At 42.5% G+C, this 17,867-nt stretch overlaps 1 protein-coding gene across 2 annotated transcripts in view; it reads left to right on the plus strand.

Annotated features, from left to right (window-relative positions):
• Positions 1-17,867, plus strand: part of CSTPP1 (centriolar satellite-associated tubulin polyglutamylase complex regulator 1) — a 160,090-nt gene that overhangs the window by 21,809 nt on the left and 120,414 nt on the right. For both annotated transcript variants that reach the window (XM_084776716.1, XM_084776715.1), the window contains exon 2: positions 4,750-4,852. In XM_084776716.1, the coding sequence (XP_084632842.1) occupies positions 4,750-4,852 (103 nt within the window). The remainder of the gene's footprint in view (positions 1-4,749; positions 4,853-17,867) is intronic.

Below are 17,867 nucleotides of genomic sequence, written 5' to 3' on the forward strand. Positions count from 1 at the left end.
CAGTAACTTATAAATGTTATTGATCTTGCGATCTGTAAGCAGTTTACACTGGCTAAGCAGACTTAGTTTCCTCAAACTGTCCTAAAGAACAGTTTGAATTTAGTTCAGCAGACAGTTATTTGTGTTAGTCAGCATTTGAGTCTTGAGAGCTGAAAGAGCAAAGGGTGCTTCAAAAAAAGTTCTGGTATGAGAGGGAAAAGTCAGGGTTAAGGCATGATGTAGGTATGCACTCTGCCTTCTCTCACACTGCTATTCCCTTGCATTTATTGATAGCACATGTAACTCATCATATATTCCTGGTAGGACTTGTTTACCCAAGTGTTGAGACTGTTCTAAATGATAATTTAAAAATGAAAATGGTGTAACTAATGTTGTAGGTGGAAATTCTAGGCCCCTCCAGCAAGAATTTCCAAATGGGCTCCCTTATCATTTAATTGTGAAATAAACAGCTAGCACTTTGAAGGTATTTATGTTTGGGAAGAGAGTAAAAGCAAACCATTTTGGACTTTCCCCATGTAAATTAGGGCCTTCTGAGTAATTAGCAGCTAATCAGTGAATGTTCTCCACAAGTTTAAAAGCCATAGCTAAAGTGGGTATGTGATTATATAAATTATTATAGATATAAAAATCTTTTTTTGTTGTTGTTGGCTATCCTGGAACTCACATCAGTCTAGCCTCAGAGCCAAAGAGATCCACTTGCCTTTTTCAAGTCCTGGAATTAAAGGTATGCACCTACCATGCCAGTTTATAGATGTAAAATCTTCTGTAGCCCCTAAGTCGTTGGGCATATTCTGTAATATTCTTGAATAGATAAACAGAACTTTATATAGGTGGTCAGGGGGCTACTGTTTATCAAATATTATGTACCAAGTGCTACACCGAGATTATTATATTATTGAGTCCTCACTATAATGCCAACAGTAGGTACTTTTTTACAGAATTAATTTTACAGAAAGAGCAGGGATGTTAGGTAACTTGCACATATAGGTGGTCTGACTGGTGTATGCTGCTTTAATCTGTAAAGTCAGGATGTAGCAACTACAGTATCGTGAACCTGTATTACCTTTTGCATATTCCAAGTATTTTCTAACGCAGTGGTTTATTATCAGACATTTTATAGCAGGATCCACTGCAATATCTAGAGGTAAAGTGATCAGCATAGTCCACTCCAACAGAAGCAAGGCGTTGCTGCCCTCACTGCCGTCACTCCCTTGGCTCGTGTAAGGATCAGGCAGTATTTACGTCCGCGTTTGACTTGAGTTTTTCATTTTATCATGACGAAGGTATAAATGCCTGTCTCAGGCAAAGCTACTTAACGTGAGCTGTGCAGCTAGGCGTTAACTTGGATTTCAGGACCGGGAAGCCTTCTTGGTACGGGTTGGGAGACTTAATCCTGATCATGTTGTGGAAGTCACAGCAAAGCAGAAGAGGAAAAGCCAGTCTGAAATGTGTTTCCTTCTCCAAAAAGGTAGCTCAGGTGCCCAGGTATCTTTCCCCTCAGGGGGTGCAGGTGCGCTGTTTGAATTCTTTAATCACTCACATAAATTAAAGCTGATTCCTTTGCATTTACAAAGCAGTACAAAGGAGCACTCTTCACGTTTATTGCCAGGCAAGAGCCTTGGACTTACTAAGTCTCATTGAAGTTTGATCAACTGTAAGGATTTTCCAGGGCTGGGTGGTACACTTAACCACAGAGTGAACTCTAGCCTGATAAGAGCTGCAGGTGAGGAAACCAGCAAGAGCAATTAGGGAACGCTTCACACGTGCTCCTTGGCTCGTCGGAATTCCCACACACAGGAGCCTCTCCCTTCGGTCTCCGTGGCTCTTTTTTTTTTTTAACTCCCACCCTCTGCTCAGATTAAAGAAAGCACCAGAGCTTTCTAGCTCCACTTTGTGACCTGTGAAGGGGTGGGGTGAGTACTTTATAGTGGAGTGGTTCTTGGTAAGACATGGAAATCTGTAGACAAGTCCTGACTTCACACAGGGGCTGACTGGTATGCGGGCAGGGACAGGGCAGAAAGGTGCTCACACACGTGACACTCATGTGCTTACACGTATGCCCACCCTTCCCCTCAGTCCCTCAGGTGGCTTTGCTACACTCGTGCCCTATGTTCTGGGTACAGATAACTTTTACTTCCGTGGCTGATGGTAAAGTGTTAGTGATGAGACGTTTTGTGAAGAGCACGGATGCTTGAACAAGACGAACCTTGATTTGAGTCTCAGCTTCTCTTACGACTACCTATGCAACCTTGAGCAAGTTGCTTTAATTCTTTAGGTGTCAGTTATCCTGACTGTAAAGTAAAAGTCGAAAAAATACCTGTCATAAGATTATTGCTAAGGGGCTAGAGAGATGGCTCAGTGGTTAAGAGCACTGACTACTCTTCCAGAGGACCTGGGTTCAATTCCCAGCACCCACATGGCAGCTCACCCCTCTCTAACTACAAGATCTGACACCCTCACATAGACATAATACATGAAGACAAGAATACCAATGTCCAGCGGGCGTGGTGGTGCACACCTTTAATCCCAGCACTCGGGAGGCAGAGGCAGGCGGATTGCTGTGAGTTCGAGGCCAGCCTGGTCTACAAAGTAAGTCCAGGATGGCCAAGGCTACACAGAGAAACCCTGTCTCGAAAAACCAAAAAAAACCCAAAAAAACAAAAAAAACAAAAAACAAAAAACCAATGTCCATAAAATAAAAGTGAATAAAAATTTAAAAGACTGTTGCTAATATTAAATAAAACAATGCATTAGAATAATTAGTACATTCTTGGACACGTTGTTCAATAAGTTGGATAGGGACTCAAAAATGTAGGTGTTATTTGTAGTATAGTAAACGAAATGTCTGACTGGAAGAGAAATGTTAGGCAGGCACGATCCCACTCCCCTCAAGTCTATTTAGACAGAAGTCCCGCCCCACGCCAAGATGAAAATACTTTGATTCTAACTACTATGAAAACACTCTTACTGACTTAGCCCCTGGAGCTAGGGAGGAGAAGCAACAGAATTTGATTCTAAGAAGCTCTTTTCCTTTCTACTATCAAAAGGGTGGTGGTGGGGAGCGGGGAGCACCGAATTCTGTACTAGCCTCGGGTGCAGGTAAGTCATCAACCCCACAGAGCCCGAGGAAGGCAGGGTTTGGTAAGGTGAGGGTTAAGTGGGTAGGCGAAAGAAAGGGGCACAGTGGTGAGAACATGGCTGTATTTTAATATTAGTCTGACTATATGTTTTTCTTCTCAGTTTAATACACTTGGTTATAATGATTAGTATTTTGAAAACAGTGCTAGAATTTGGCACGTATTATGTACAGCTTTACTCTCAAGACTAGCTTACAAGCATCTTCTCTTTTATCTTTTTTCTGTTTGTCTTTAGTATAGAATTAAGTTGCATAGCTTTGAACACTTGATAAAGCCTAGAACAGGTAGCTATTCAAAATTAAGCTACAAATGACAGTCTCTTAAACCCAGATCCTTCTAACTTTAAGGTACTTTTACACTGGGCACAGAGGCACATGCCCTTAATCCCAACACTCAGGAAGCAGAAGCAAGCAGATCTCTGACTTCAAGGCCAACCTAGTCTACATAGCGATTTCAGACCAGATCCTGTTTCAAAAAAATCAAACAAATAACAAATCCATTTATCATCTATCATCTGTCTGTCTGTCTATCATCTATCTAAGACCATGAACAATAAGTGCTATCAACATTATATTATATTAATATTATTATATTATATTACCATTAATTAATACTAATTAACATTAGTATTAATGTTATGAATATTAATATTTAATATTAATATTATTAGCATATGTTAATTATGGTACAAATTAATGGATTTTACTGTGACTTTTCCATATATGTAGGTACATAATGCATTAATCATACCCACCCTTCTTTCTTCTGTCCTTTGTGTCCTACTCCCCTTTATCCCCTTCCCAGTTCCTAACAGTCCCTTTGATACTTGTCTTACAGGTTAGTGACATATACCTGTAACAGCACTGAGAAGTTCATGTTCCCTAACCTTGCCAAGGGACTTTTTGTTTTGTTTTGTTTTGTTTTCTCAAGACAGGATTTCTCTGTGTAGTCCAGGCTGTCCTGGAGCTCACTCTGTAGACCAGGCTGGCTCGAACTCAGAGCTCCCCCTGCCTCTCCCTCCCAAGTGCTGGGATTAAAGGCGTGAGCCGCCACCACCTGGCTCCAAGGGACTTTTTAAAATCAGAGATAGGAATTTTCTTTAGAATCAGATCATCCATTTCCTGGATGATGTTTTTGGCCACGCACAGATGGGAGGGCATAGAAGGGTAGAGCAATCAGCCTGAAGGAGAGAACAGGGCTGAAGCTTTTAGTTACTGACACCAGGACTGGAAAGTGGTGCTGACAGCTAGGCAGGTCTCAGCAAGCCGTGCTCGGCACTCGCTCTTGCGTCCTTTGGGATCATAGCTCAGTTACAGCTCAGTTATAGCTGCAAGCTTTGTCTCTGTTCTAGTTCACTCCCCAGCCAGAAATAACACCTTGACTTACATGGACTCTCACTGCGATTGAGGGAGGGAACCTTTTTTGTGTGTGTGACAGGGTTTCTCTGTGTAGCCTGGCTGTCCTGGACTCGCTTTGTAGACCAGGCTGGCCTCAAACTTAACAACAACCGCCTGCCTCTGCCTCCCAAGTGCTGGGATTAAAAGCGTTCGCCACCATCGCCCAGCCCTTTTTGTTTTTTAATCTCTCCCATTTTCTTTTTTTCTCTTTGCAGCTCAGAAACATGTCCTCACGTACATGGAGGATGCGGTGTGCCAGCTGCTGGAGAACAGGGAGGATATTAGCCAGTATGGCATTGCCCGGTTCTTTGCTGAATAGTGAGTACATAGATGCTTTGCTAATTGGGCAGGCCCAAAGGGAGGTACTTGGAAGCAGACAAGACACATGAACAATAGAGCAAGTCATTGGTGATGATGTAGCAGCAATGGCTCTTGGTTGGGTAGGTCAGTTGAGGGCTGCCCAACATGTGTAGGAGCAAAAATGTGCCTTTGGGGCAACTGCTTTGTCCAGTGGCGTGTCTCCTGGACTGTAGGTCAGAACAGTTTTTTTGATCCATTAGGCGTGTTTCTTTAGGTTTCTTGTGACTTTTGTTTGTTGGTTTTCCCTTTGAAGGCTAGCAATTTGTTTTTCAATTTAATGTGTATGAGTGTCTTGTCTGCATGCGCATCTGTGCACCATGTGCATGCCTAGTGCCAATGGAGGCTAGAAGAAGGTGTCAGACTTCCTGGCACTGGAGATGGTTGTGAGTCACCATGTAGGTGCTAGGGATTGACCCAGGGTCCTCTGCAGTAGCTAGGGATTGACCCAGGGTCCTCTGCAGTAGCTAGGGATTGACCCAGGGTCCTCTGCAATAGCTAGGGATTGACCCAGGGTCCTCTGCAGTAGCTAGGGATTGACCCAGGGTCCTCTGCAGTAGCTAGGGATTGACCCAGGGTCCTCTGCAATAGCTAGGGATTGACCCAGGGTCCTCTGCAGTAGCTAGGGATTGACCCAGGGTCCTCTGCAGTAGCTAGGGATTGACCCAGGGTCCTCTGCAGTAGCTAGGGATTGACCCAGGGTCCTCTGCAGTAGCGGCGGGTGCTCTTCATCGTGCAGCCAGCTCTCGAGCCCCATCCCGCTTAGGATTTTTAACTTTCCCCTCTATTAACAACACTTGCTTTGGTTTCCTTTATTTGGTAATTGTTTTCATGGCTGCTTTTTCTTGTGGACTTGATTTGGATGCTGTGCCTGTGCACTTTTCTTTTGACAGGATAATGTACTGATTGCTTGATGATTATATATTTTGAAAGATTATACTTCATTGTAAAGTACACATTGAGTGTTTGAAAGTCAACATGGTTGCTATTTTGAGAATATTACCAAATGGGTTTCAAGCTAATCACTTTAAAACACTTTAACCTTCATGAAAGATTATGCTAAAGAAACAGAAAGTGGTGTTGCTTTTTTTTTTAAATTAAGATTTATTTATGTATTATGAATACAGTATTGTGCCTGCATATGTGCCAGCAGGCCAGAAGAGGGCACCAGATCTCATTATAGATGGTTGTGAGCCACCATGCGGTTGATGGGAATTGAACTCAGGACCTTTGGAAGAGCAGACAGCACTCTTAACTACTGAGTCATCTCTCCAGCCCAAGCGGTGTTATTTTTATTGATTATTTTATATTTTTGGTATTATTACTAATATACCCCCTTTTCTTGCATCTTTGGAACATCCTAAGAAAGGGGGAATTAATCTCTGACAGCTTCCTTTTAAGGCAATGTGGGCACTGAAGTTCATCTTCCTTATATATAAAGGTATCTCTTCTACTCTCAGTTCTCCAGAGGCTCTTTAGACATCAGACCGCTGCTGTAATGGCCTGAACAATGTGGGTTGTTATTAAAGGAACATTTGACTCTCTAGCTCTTTGCTGTGCTACCGTTTTCAGAAATAAAATTGATGAAATGTGCAGTTCTTTTTTTCTCCTCCTTTCTCCATTTTTCTTTCCATTGTTTCTTTCTTTGGTTTTTCCTCCTTTCCTTCTCTCTCTCTCTCTCTCTCTCTCTCTCTCTCTCTCTCTCTCTCTCTCTCTCTCTTTCTTTCTATGTGTATGGTACTGTGGGCAGAACCTGGTGCCCGGCTTATGTTAAACAAGCACTCTATCACTGAACCACTTTCCCAGCCTTAAAATCTAGATGTTTTTATAATTAGAATTTTGTTCTTGATGTTGGGTTTATTTGTTTTGGTTTTTCAAGACAGGGCTTCTCTGTGTAGCCTTGGCTGTCTTGGACTCAGTCTGTAGACCAGGCTGGCCTCAAACTCACAGAGATCCACCTGCCTCTGCCTCCCAAGTGCTGGGATATACATTGGAATTTTAAGTTTTGGGGGGATAAACAAGTTTCTTGGGAAGAGATCTAGTCTCCTCTTTAGTCTTCTACAGGATGATGAAGTAGAGACAGAGAACTCATTTGTTCTCATGGTGTGGGCTAAAGTCAACAAGGTGGGCAGAGAATAAAGCCCGAGATTGCATAGCCATGTTTGCCTTTGCTAAACTGACAAGGTTTGAGTTTCTAGTCTGTACCAGCACTTTGCCAAGTGAAATATGACTGTTCTGGGGAATGCTCTTCCTGCCCTTCTTTCATTCACCGTCCCCATCTCCTTTGCAAGTCCTTCCACTATTACACTGGCATCTTGTGGACAAGCATCCTTTCTTTTCATCTTGGTTTTTCCAGCATTGGTGTGGTGTGCACTAGCATGCAAAGATGTTAGTAAAAGTTCAGTAAACATGTCTCAAATCAGTAACTATCTACATTTGAAGCTATGACATACTTGTCTACCACTCTTATTCCTGGTCTTCTTACACTGTTTTCTCCCTGATCCTCATCTGTTACTGACTTCAGAGGGTAAAGCTCTGTATTCTTCCCTTTAAAATTTTTATACAGTGTGTCTAGTATTCCAAAAGCAGACATCACTGGCCTCTGTAATGATACTGAACTCGAGAGAGCCAGGGTGCTATTGAGTCTTGGTAAGTTTTGTTTATGTTTGGGTTTGTTGTTGTTGTTTTTAGTTCAATCTACTAATACACTGTTGGAGGAAAAAAACCTCAAGATTTTTCTCATAATTCTGATAGAAGCCTAGTTGCCAAGAGAGCTGTTTCTTGTTCTCAGACAACTAAAATTTGTATAAGGTATGTGAGCAGCATGTACTATGTGAGCAGCATGTACCTGACACTTCTACAACTGGCTCAAGGTAAGTTATTTTGGTATGTGAAAAGTCAGCCAGCATCAAAGCAATGAAGACATTAAAAAAAGAGAGACTTAAAGCTCTGTGGCAGAATGGAGAGTAGTAGGGGTGTTATTCGGAGACCCAAATGATGGATGCTGCTGGTTTTACTTTGTGGATGAGGTTTATCTATTGAAGATGCTCTTGTTAAGGGACAGACTCAGTGATTTGTAGAAGATCACTACTCTATGGGGAAGCTGTTCTCTACAGGCTAACCTTGAACAGATTCCTGTATACTAGGTTAAAATGACCTCATCTTTAAAAAAAAAATTTAAATTTATTTTTATGTGCATTAGTGTGAAGGTGACAGATCCCTTGGAACTAGAGTTACAGACAGTTGTGAGCTGCCGTGTGGGTGCTGGGAAGTGGAAGAGCAGTCAGTGCTCTTAACCACTGACCCATCGCTCTAACCCCTAAATTGCCTCATCTTTAAGATGAGTTTAACAAAGCTTGATACTGATGACATAGTGGGCAGTTTTAAACTCATACTGTGTCTCCTCTGCCTCAATTCTTTGAATGAGACATGACTGTCACCCCTATTTTATTGATGGAGGCTCCTCAGTTTAAAGGTTCAAGTTCTAAAGCTGGTGGCTATCAGAGCTAAGAAATGAGGCTTGGCCTACAGCATTACAAAGTCTGCTGTTGTCTCTTCCCTCTAGTCTACTTTCCTGCCTGGTGTTACAGGAAGCCCTTCCATTGATGTTTTTAAATCTTTTATTGTTTGGACATCTCGCGAGCTCTCCCTGTGAACTACGTCACCCAAGCTCACCATGTAGCCTTGGCTGGTAACTGGTGATCTCAGTTCCTTGCACTTTAAGTTTCTAGCATTGACCTTCCTGGAGGTCGATTAGAGCTGTCTTTAAATAACAGTGTGCCTTTCTAAACAGCGTGGAAACTGTTGGCTTCCTTCTCATCAAGCCCATGCTTTTCATACCTTGAGTGACAGGTGTGTCTCCTCATTGGCCTCTCACCTGTAATGTCACTCTTGATCACCCATGTTTTCACACGAGTCCACACCTGAAAGGTTTTGAATGAGGCGTTCAGGAGGGACATTGAGATAGATTGTTGAGGACATGGAATTTATTAAAATTTATCAATTCCAAAGACAGACAGACAGACAGGCAGACGGACAGACAGACAGACAAACAGCACAATAGCAGTGGCTCTGAGGAGAGTTAAGACTCCAGCACCAGAGACAGACAGCGTGGCTGGGGCTCTGAAGAGAGTAGATCAGGCCCACATGGCAGAGTGAGACTCTGTTCTTACACCTTTCTGAAGATGAGGTCTCAGAGCACAAGCCTGCAGCCTGGCTCTCTGATGCCCATGCAGGAATCAGGGGAGGGTTGGGATGGATAGCTAGCAATACTCCCTTTGATGTAAATTCATTTCCCCAGATGAGAGATTTTTGGCACCTGGAAGTCTGTTAGCTAGGGACTCAGGACATTGTCTCAGGAGGGTGCACTGTGGTGCCTGTGAACAGGAAGGGGTGCTGAGTGTGTTGTGGTCTGAGCTGCAGCTGTATGCTGACATTACATCCTTACAGTATGTGTCCCAGCAAATCTTAATAAACTGTAAAACAGTGCCTGGCCCGCACCAAGTGTCTCCAAGACAGCCTGGAGATGCTGAAAGCAGGAAAGTGCACTCCAGAGTGCACAGAGCCTCTGTGCTGTGTGTAATGTCTGCCTCTGGATGTTGCCCTCCAAACGGGAAGGTGAAGGGAATTCATAATTTGAGGTGCTTTTTTTAAGACTAGACTGGGTCAGTACTGGGTCAGTCTCTCTAAAGATACATCCAAGAAAATGAGGCAAAGTAGCTGTGACTTAGAGACCACAGCAGAGTGTGACCAGGCTCTTGTGGTAAGGGTAAAGGAGAACTGTGGCTTTCTATGACATTGGAAAATAATGATGAGAGGAAAAAAAAAGAAAAAGACAAAGGCTGGAATTTGAGAATTGCAATCAGGATTAGAGACCATTCCTCACAGTTAATTGATAGTTACAGCCCTGTGGCATCAGGGAGCTTGTCCTCCACATCCTAATATAGAAAAGAGCAACACTGTGGTCATTGGGCCTGAAGGCCTTTTTGTCCTTTTTTTTGTGTTGTTTTTGTTTTGTTTTGTTTTTTGTTTTTCTGATGGACTTTACATGACGACTGGTTTGGTTGCAAGGGAAAGAAGCACATAAATTACTGCACTGATAGAAGCTTATTAAAAGTTATTATTTAAAAAAGTTATTATTTATTTGTTTTTTTAAAAATTTAAACTTTATTATATTTACTATATTTATTTATTATTTTTACTTTATATGTATGCGTGTTTTGCCTGTATGTATGTATGTATATATGTACTGTGTGTGTTCCTGGCTTGTAGAAGTCAGAGCAGGACGTTGAATCCCTTAGAAGGAGAATCAAATGTGGTTGTGAGCCACCATGTGGGTGCTGGAAAGAGAACGTGGATCCCCTGCAGGAACAACACGTGCTCTTCACTGCCAAGCCATCCCTCCAGCCCAGACAGAGGTTTATTTTAAGGATAAAATCATAAGCCAGCATTTACTTCAATACTCATTTTATTTAAGTTTTTCTAAAACCAGGATCTTGGTCTCATGTCGCCCAAGCTGGCCTTGAACTTACTATGTAGCCAAGGGTGACCTTAAACTTTAAAAAAAAAAAGATTTACTTATTTTATTATTTTACGTGCATGAGTGTTTTGCTGGCATGTACGCCTGTGGCCTACATGCATGCCTGGAAAAGAGTGTCAGACCTCCTGGGGCTGGAGTAATGGATAGTTGTGAGCCATTGTGTAGGTGTTAGGAATTGAATTTGGGTCCTCTGTAAAAGCAACAAGTCTTAACCACTGAGCCACTCTCCACGTGATCTTGAATTGTGATCATCCTTCCTCCTCCTCCCGAGTGCTGGGATCACAAGCATGTGTGTTGGGTATTGAACCCAAGACTCTCTGTATGCTAGACAAACACTCTACCAACTGAGCTACGTCTCCAGACCCTCAGTAACCGCCTTTGAGTAGCTGCTATGGGCTTCTTTGTACTTTGCAATGGCCTACATCAGGAGAAAAGACAAGGCGCATACCCCTATGGACACAATGTTTTTCAAAAGACAAAGTGATGATGGTAAGAGCTGTGGTTGGTGAACACCGTGTGCTACGTTGTGTCCTCAGCATACACTGTCACTTAACTTCTACCCATTTATGGGTAGGGTATCTGTATTAGTCTCATTTCACACACTTGGAAATCCAGACACATAACAGTAGCATTCTGAAGGTTATTCAGCTGGTAACTAGAATGAGATAAATAACAAGAAAGTAACCAGGGTAATATGATTTATAGGATGCCTTGAAGACTCTCTGAGGAGGACACATGAGAGCAATCTCATCAGTAACAAGCCAGGAGCTGTGGCCCATGCCTGTAATCCCAGCACTCAGGAAGGCAGAGACAAGTGGATCTCTGTGAGTTCAAGGCCAGCCTGGTCTATAGATTGAGTCCAGGACAGAGAAACCCTGTTTTTGAAAACAAAACAAAACAAAACAAAATGTCACACACATATTTTGCAGGCTATCCCCTTCTCTTTGTCTGCTTTGATTACCTGCTCTGACTATGTCAGAAAAGATAATTTTGTTTCATTTTATGTGCTTCTGTGTTCTTGGCAATGGCTGTGTCAGGGAACATGCCAACGTGCATGCCCTTGTGGACTTGGCATCTTAACAAGAGCTGCTTTAGAGGCAGTGCCTTCTCTCATGCCTTGCTCTGGTTCAATAAGAAAAGTAACAAAGCAGTCAGAAAAATTATTTGTGTTATTTTTCATGTAGTGCAAGTATGAAAATGGGGCTCTATTGATCAGGTTTTAGGAAAGACACAACAATTTCATTCTGAGACATAGTAATAATCAGAATTTAGTTGGGAACTTGAATGCTTGTTTGGTTTACTGTCATAAAGTTTCAGCATTGAGTTTTTCTTTATTGTCCTGATTAGAAATATGAATCTTATTAATTCACTCAGAGGAAAAATCCTAGTAGTACATATTAATAAATCACCAACTATATAATTCTAATGAAAACAATCCTTGTTTAAAGGCTGGAGAGCACTTACTTGCCTTGCAGAACCTGGGTCCAGTTCCTGGCGTCCTCCCAGCTGCTCACACCTGTCTGTAACTAAACAGGACCCAACTCCCTCTCTGGGCCTAGTGGCCACAGCACCAAACATGACATAATAAACACGAATTATTTTTCTTTTATGAAGACAGGTACTTCAAGGCCTGCAAACAGTCTAGAACAGTCAGGGCCAAGACATTTCTAAAACTGTCAGATTCTTCAGGGTTATTTACCACCTCACATGGAAGGGAAGCTTCTGTCCTGTGCCCACAGTAGCAGAGGAGCAGAGACCTGGGGCAACAGGAAACACGTCACAGACTTCCAAAGTTCATGGCTTTGAATCAAAGATGGACATAGACTTCTAGGCCAGTTCTGCCCCCATATTTTCTTTAGTTATTGTTGTTAAATTAAGTCAAAATGTGGTGAAGCAACAGTGACAAATCCCATTACAGGCTCCTCCCCAGAGCCAGCCTCCCTCCTGCCTTTTTCCATAGTCAGCTCTTAGCTAGAGTTGACACACTGTAACTTCTCTAAGTTCTCCTTGTCAGCCCCATCATTCACAGAGACTCAGAATTGCCAGGATTAGATTTTGTCTTTAGTTAAAGCAATACTGTCCTGTTACTGGTCCAGGCACTTCTGTTAAATTGGCGCTTGTGAAATCCATAGAGATTCTGGTTTTTTGATTTTTTTTTTCTCTGTATTTAGCAGAGGTCTGCTTAACACATGCACTCCAGGGAGCCATGGCAGAGAGCTAAGAATCATCAGAATCTATTTGACACAGAAAGATCCAGAGTCATTGAGGATACAGGAACTGCCCATTGTGTAGAGCCCATCTTTTTTCTTTAGACTATTCATGTCATCATTACAGGAAACCATCCAGCAAGCCGCACTGACCAGTTAACCCAGGAAGCGATTTCACAGCCCATTGGTCCCCAACTCATTGAGAAGTCAGCGTCAAAGGTTGCAAAAGTAGTAATTGGTCCTACTTTCCCTCTGACCCTGTTACCTCCTCAGCCCTCCCGAAGTAAAAGGAACTCAGCTGTTAGGAAACCAGGAAGAGGAAATGAAGGCTGCAGTGCTCCTACGGCCACTAATAATACTTCTGTTTCATGGGAACTGCTTTTGCTAATAGCTAGTATAAAACTTAGGTATAGGTCTTCACACCGAAATATTTCTCCTTAGAGAAAGAGCTTGATTTATTGCAATCTACAAGTAATTTAAAGGACCTTTGCTCAGTCCAAGCCCTCTACTCCCTGATCATCACAACCTTGTCAATTCCCTGATACCCTCTGGCATTCAAGAAGATGCACACACAACTCTGAATCAGTAAGTCTGCTGTACTATTAACAACAAAAAACAGCTGATCAGAAGTTCACAAATATGACCCTATCAACAAAGCACTCTAAAGTTTTTGTGCTCTTAATTGTCTCCATAATTTCCCCAGAACTCCAAAGCTCTCTGGTGGTGGGCAACCCTGGCACAAGAGCAGGAAGGAATGACAGCCTGCCACTTTAAGTCGCTCCCTTATGAACCGGGATGGGGTGGTGGGGGGTGGTTGCCACTTAGAAGTGACTCTTTTTTTTTTGAAAAGGGAAATGAAAGGCAAACGGCTGCTCGGATTTACAGGAGTGTTTGTTCATTTCTCAGCTCCCAGCCCACAGCAGGTCCTGTAGCCGAGGACCTACCCTAAACAACCTTTTCTCAGGAGGGTCAGGGTCAACTTACTTCTTACCTGAGGCCGGAACTAGGATCAGCTCTTTGACCATACCATGTGGATGCTGTCTACTCAGAAAGGCCTGTGAGTTTATTTTAGGGTAGAAGATTCCAAGAATGCTGAGTTCTGGGGCTGTGACAGTGGAGAAGACTTTGATGGCAGCAGTTCCTATGATTATAGACGTTACAGAAACAACCTTGAATTCCTACTTTTGTCTTTTTTTTTTCCTTTTCTTTTTTAAAAAAATAAACTCCTGAGATAGAGTCTCACTATGTATCCCTGGCTAGCCTGGAACTTGCTATGTAGACCAGGCTAGCCTGGAACTTTCAACAATCTTCCTGCCTCTGCCTCCCACGTGCTGGGATTACAGGTATGCCTCATTGTCATGTCTGGCGTCATCGCCTTCTCATTAAGTGCTGTCGATAGTCACCATTTTGGTTAATGTCTCTGGGATGATTTTCCAGCTCTGTATTATTACCAGAGTTAACACCTGCCCCATGTAACAGTTAAGTAAGTCAGATAACATATAAAGTATTTGCCATATCCAGTTTGTTTCTTCTGCATTGTTATTTCTTGGAAAGTAATAATCATCTTCTTCTTTCTTTTTGAACAACATCAAAACTGAAGTGGCCTCAGGACTGAAGACTCTGTTGGCTCCTGGCTGTATAATATTCTTCCTCACCCTACATTTTGTGTAGTTTTGAGATCCAAAAGCTGATGGTTTAACACGTGACTGTTAGCCACTTGATTGTTCATTCAAATAGTTGCCTAACAAAGCTCCTATCTCTCTAAATGATTTACTTTTATTTTTTTGTTTAAAAATGTATTTATTTATTACAAATATGGTGTTCTGTCTGTACACATGCACGTCAGAAAAGGACATCAGATCTCATTATAGATGGTTGGGAGCCACCATGTGGTCACCAGGAATTGAACTCAGGACCTCTGGAAGAACAGCCAGTGCTCTTAACCTCTGAGCTATCTCTTCAGCTCCTTACTTTTATTTTTTTATGTGCTTTGTTGTTGTCTGTGTGAGGGTGTCAGATCCCTGGAGCAGGAGTTACAGACAGTTGTGAGCTGCCATGTGGGTGCTTGTATTTGAACTTGGGTCCTCTGGAAGAGCAGCCAGTGCTCTTAATCACTGAGCCATGTCTTTGGCCTTATCTTACTTTCTTTTCTTTTTTTCTCTTTTCCTTTTTTCTTTCTTCCTTCCTCCCTTCCTCCTTCCTGCTTTCCTTCCTAATCTTCCTCCTTGTTCTTCACCTATCTTCACTGTCTATATTCAGTTTCCTCTGCCTTTTGATATTCAAACTGTGAGGGTGTAGTGGGAGACCTGAGTTCCAGCTCGTGTGGTTTCTACTGCACACTGTAACTGTGATGTGTTCAGGGTATGAAGAGCAAAGCATCTCTACCGAGGTCATTGCCCCTCCCGCTGGCAGTCAGCCTCCAGCCTCAGAGCAGCTGGAATGTATGCAGAAGCCACAGAGCCCAGAGAGCTCCACACAGGGGGATCTGTTTACACCACACACGTTGCAGTTTTCGTGTGTGTGGAGAACTGTTTATGTATACGCGCTCACAGTTCACCTAATATGTAATGTGCCTGCTCTGTCAAGAGGGCTTAACTAAGTACTGCTGTCTCCAGATTGCCCTAACATCCTTGTCATCAGGAAAAGGGGATACTATGGAAAATTTAATATATAAACCACATTTTTTGTTTGTTTGTTTTGTTTTGTTTTTTCGAGACAGGGTTTCTCTGTGTAGCCTTGGCTGTCCTGGACTCACTTTGTAGACCAGGCTGGCCTCCAACTCACCGTGATCCACCTGCCTCTGCCTCCCAAGTGCTGGGATTAAAGGCGTGCGCCACCACGCCCGGCTGGGAAAAACTACATTTTTGTAAGAGTGTTTTTCTTAGTCCAAAATGATGTTTAGAACTTTAAATCATACAGGTCTCATCCTCAAGCACTCTCTTTCTTGTATATTTTTCTGACTAAAAGCTTTTCTTCATTTCTTTGCGATACAGTAAGTATTGTGACAGAGAATCCTGTGTGTTCTGTCTCAGCGGGGATTTGCCTGTAAAGCACTGTCCTCTGGCTGAGGATACAGCTTACAGAGGAACGGACAGCTGGAGCACAGGCCCGGTTCTTCTCCAGTGGCATCGTTACGTAAACCAGTAAGCCAAGAATTGAAAACAAGGAGGAAGAGCGGCTATTAGTTAAATGAGAGTTGCTAAAGAGGGCACCAGAGAGGAGCTTTTCTTCATTGTGAAAGACAAACAGAATTTAGATAGGGGGAAAGAAGGCATGAGAGCATGGTAGCATAGTGGTTAGGAATATAAAATCTGATCTATGTTTGAAGGCCTGCCAAGGCCTGCCAGTGTGTTTTGGAGCAGGTTGCTTAGCTTCAGTTGTAAAACAGTGAGATTCATACATAAAAATGTTTGCTACCAAGTTGTTAGAAGGAAAGATTAAACAAGATAATGAATGCGAAGGGCTTGGTGTTCCGCCTAGGATGGAATGAGTGTTGAAGAAGCTGAGGTCAGTTACTGTTGATGTACACTCAATCTCGAGTGTTTACTGAGCGAGTGCCTGTCCCCTAGTCAGCGTTCTAGATACTAGGGGCACAGCAGTGAACAACACAGGAGAATCGGACCCTCACGGAGATTCAATTCTGAAGTTGTTGCTTTTCAAGTTTTTAGGTTTATTTTATGTGCACATGTGTTTTGCCTGCATACATGTACATACCTGGTGCCTGAGGATGTCAGAAGAAGGCATCGGACCCCTAGAACTGGAGTTAGGGATGCTTGTGAGCCTCTGGTGGGTTCTGGGAACAGAATCTGCATCTTCAAAAGAGGAGCAAATGCTCTTAAACACTAAGCCACCTTGCCAGCCCCTGACGTTGTTTTGATCCTATCCTTTTTATGTGTGTATGATAATGTTGGAGTGATTTTTTTTTTTTTAAAACATAGCAGAACTAATATTGAGCTTCCCTCCTCCCCTCTCTTTGGCTCCATCAATGCTACAGCTTCTGGAAGCAGTGCTCCTGCTTGGGTGTAGGTCTAGGGTGGTATACGTGTCTAGTGTGGGCAGTGCCCTGGGTGGACCGTCAGCACTGCAGAGCAGACTACTAACTACGGTTCTTCTGGAATTTCACCTTCCTACTATAAATAGGCTGACAGAGTTTTTACCATCGATTTTTGCCTTGTTTCCACTATTTCTGTTGAGGGCTGCACTTTTTTATTTGTTTGTTTGTTTTCTTTTAAATCTCTGGCTGTGTTTTGGGTATTTTGATATACTTTGAATAGGTTTGCTTTTTAAAAAGATTTACTTATTTTATTTTATGTGTATGGGTATTTTGTCTGCATGCACAGATACACGCACCACATGCATGCCTGGTGAGAGAGATCCCCTGGAGCTGGAGTTACAGACAGCAGTGAGCTGTCATACGGGTGCTAGGAACTGAACCTGGAGCCTCTACAGGAGCAGCCAATGCTTGTAACCACTGAGCCATCTCTCCAGGCCCTGAATAGATTTGCTTTTTAAAAATATATTTAAACTATTCAGTGTTAGTGCTTCTTGAGCATGTAGCTTGATGTCTTACATTTTTTACATTTATTTATTTCTTGTGTGTGTGTGTGTGTGTGTGTGTGCACGCCCACATGTTCACATGTTCCACACTGCACATGTAGAGGTCAGAGGACAACTTGAGGGAGTCATTCCCTCCTTTCACCACATGCGTTCCCCAGGTTGAACTCAGGTCACCAGGCCTGGCAGCAAACACCTTTGCCCACTGAGTCACCTTGCTGGCCATAGCTTGATTAATTGTTTTGTTTTGTTTTCCAAATAATTTTTGGTAAATTTTCAATTATGAGCTATTCAAATTTACTTCTGTTTTCTCTTTATTCTTACTTCTTTAGAGATTCCAATTATACAAATGTTAGGCCTCCTCAGAGCCTCAGAGTATCTGTCTCTTAAGTACTTTTCTACATTTTCCTTCATTGTGTCTTTTAGGTTTCATTTTGCATATTTTATTTTCTAGTTTATTAATTCTTTTCTCATTTGTGTCTAAATGCTATTACCCACACCTACCAAGTCTCCTTAATTCCATTATTGCATTCTGTAGTTCAGTAGTTTCCTCTTAGGTTGGGGTGTGGTGGCTTGTGATTGTGGTCTACTGTTCAGGCATCTGAGGCAGGAGGATAGTGACGGTCTAAAACCTCAAAAAAAATTTTTTTTTCCTGTTTGGTACTTTTTGTTGCTC

This window comes from Acomys minous (assembly GCF_964271855.1).
Source record: "Acomys minous genome assembly, chromosome: 3".
Classification (NCBI taxonomy): Eukaryota; Metazoa; Chordata; class Mammalia; order Rodentia; family Muridae; genus Acomys; species Acomys minous.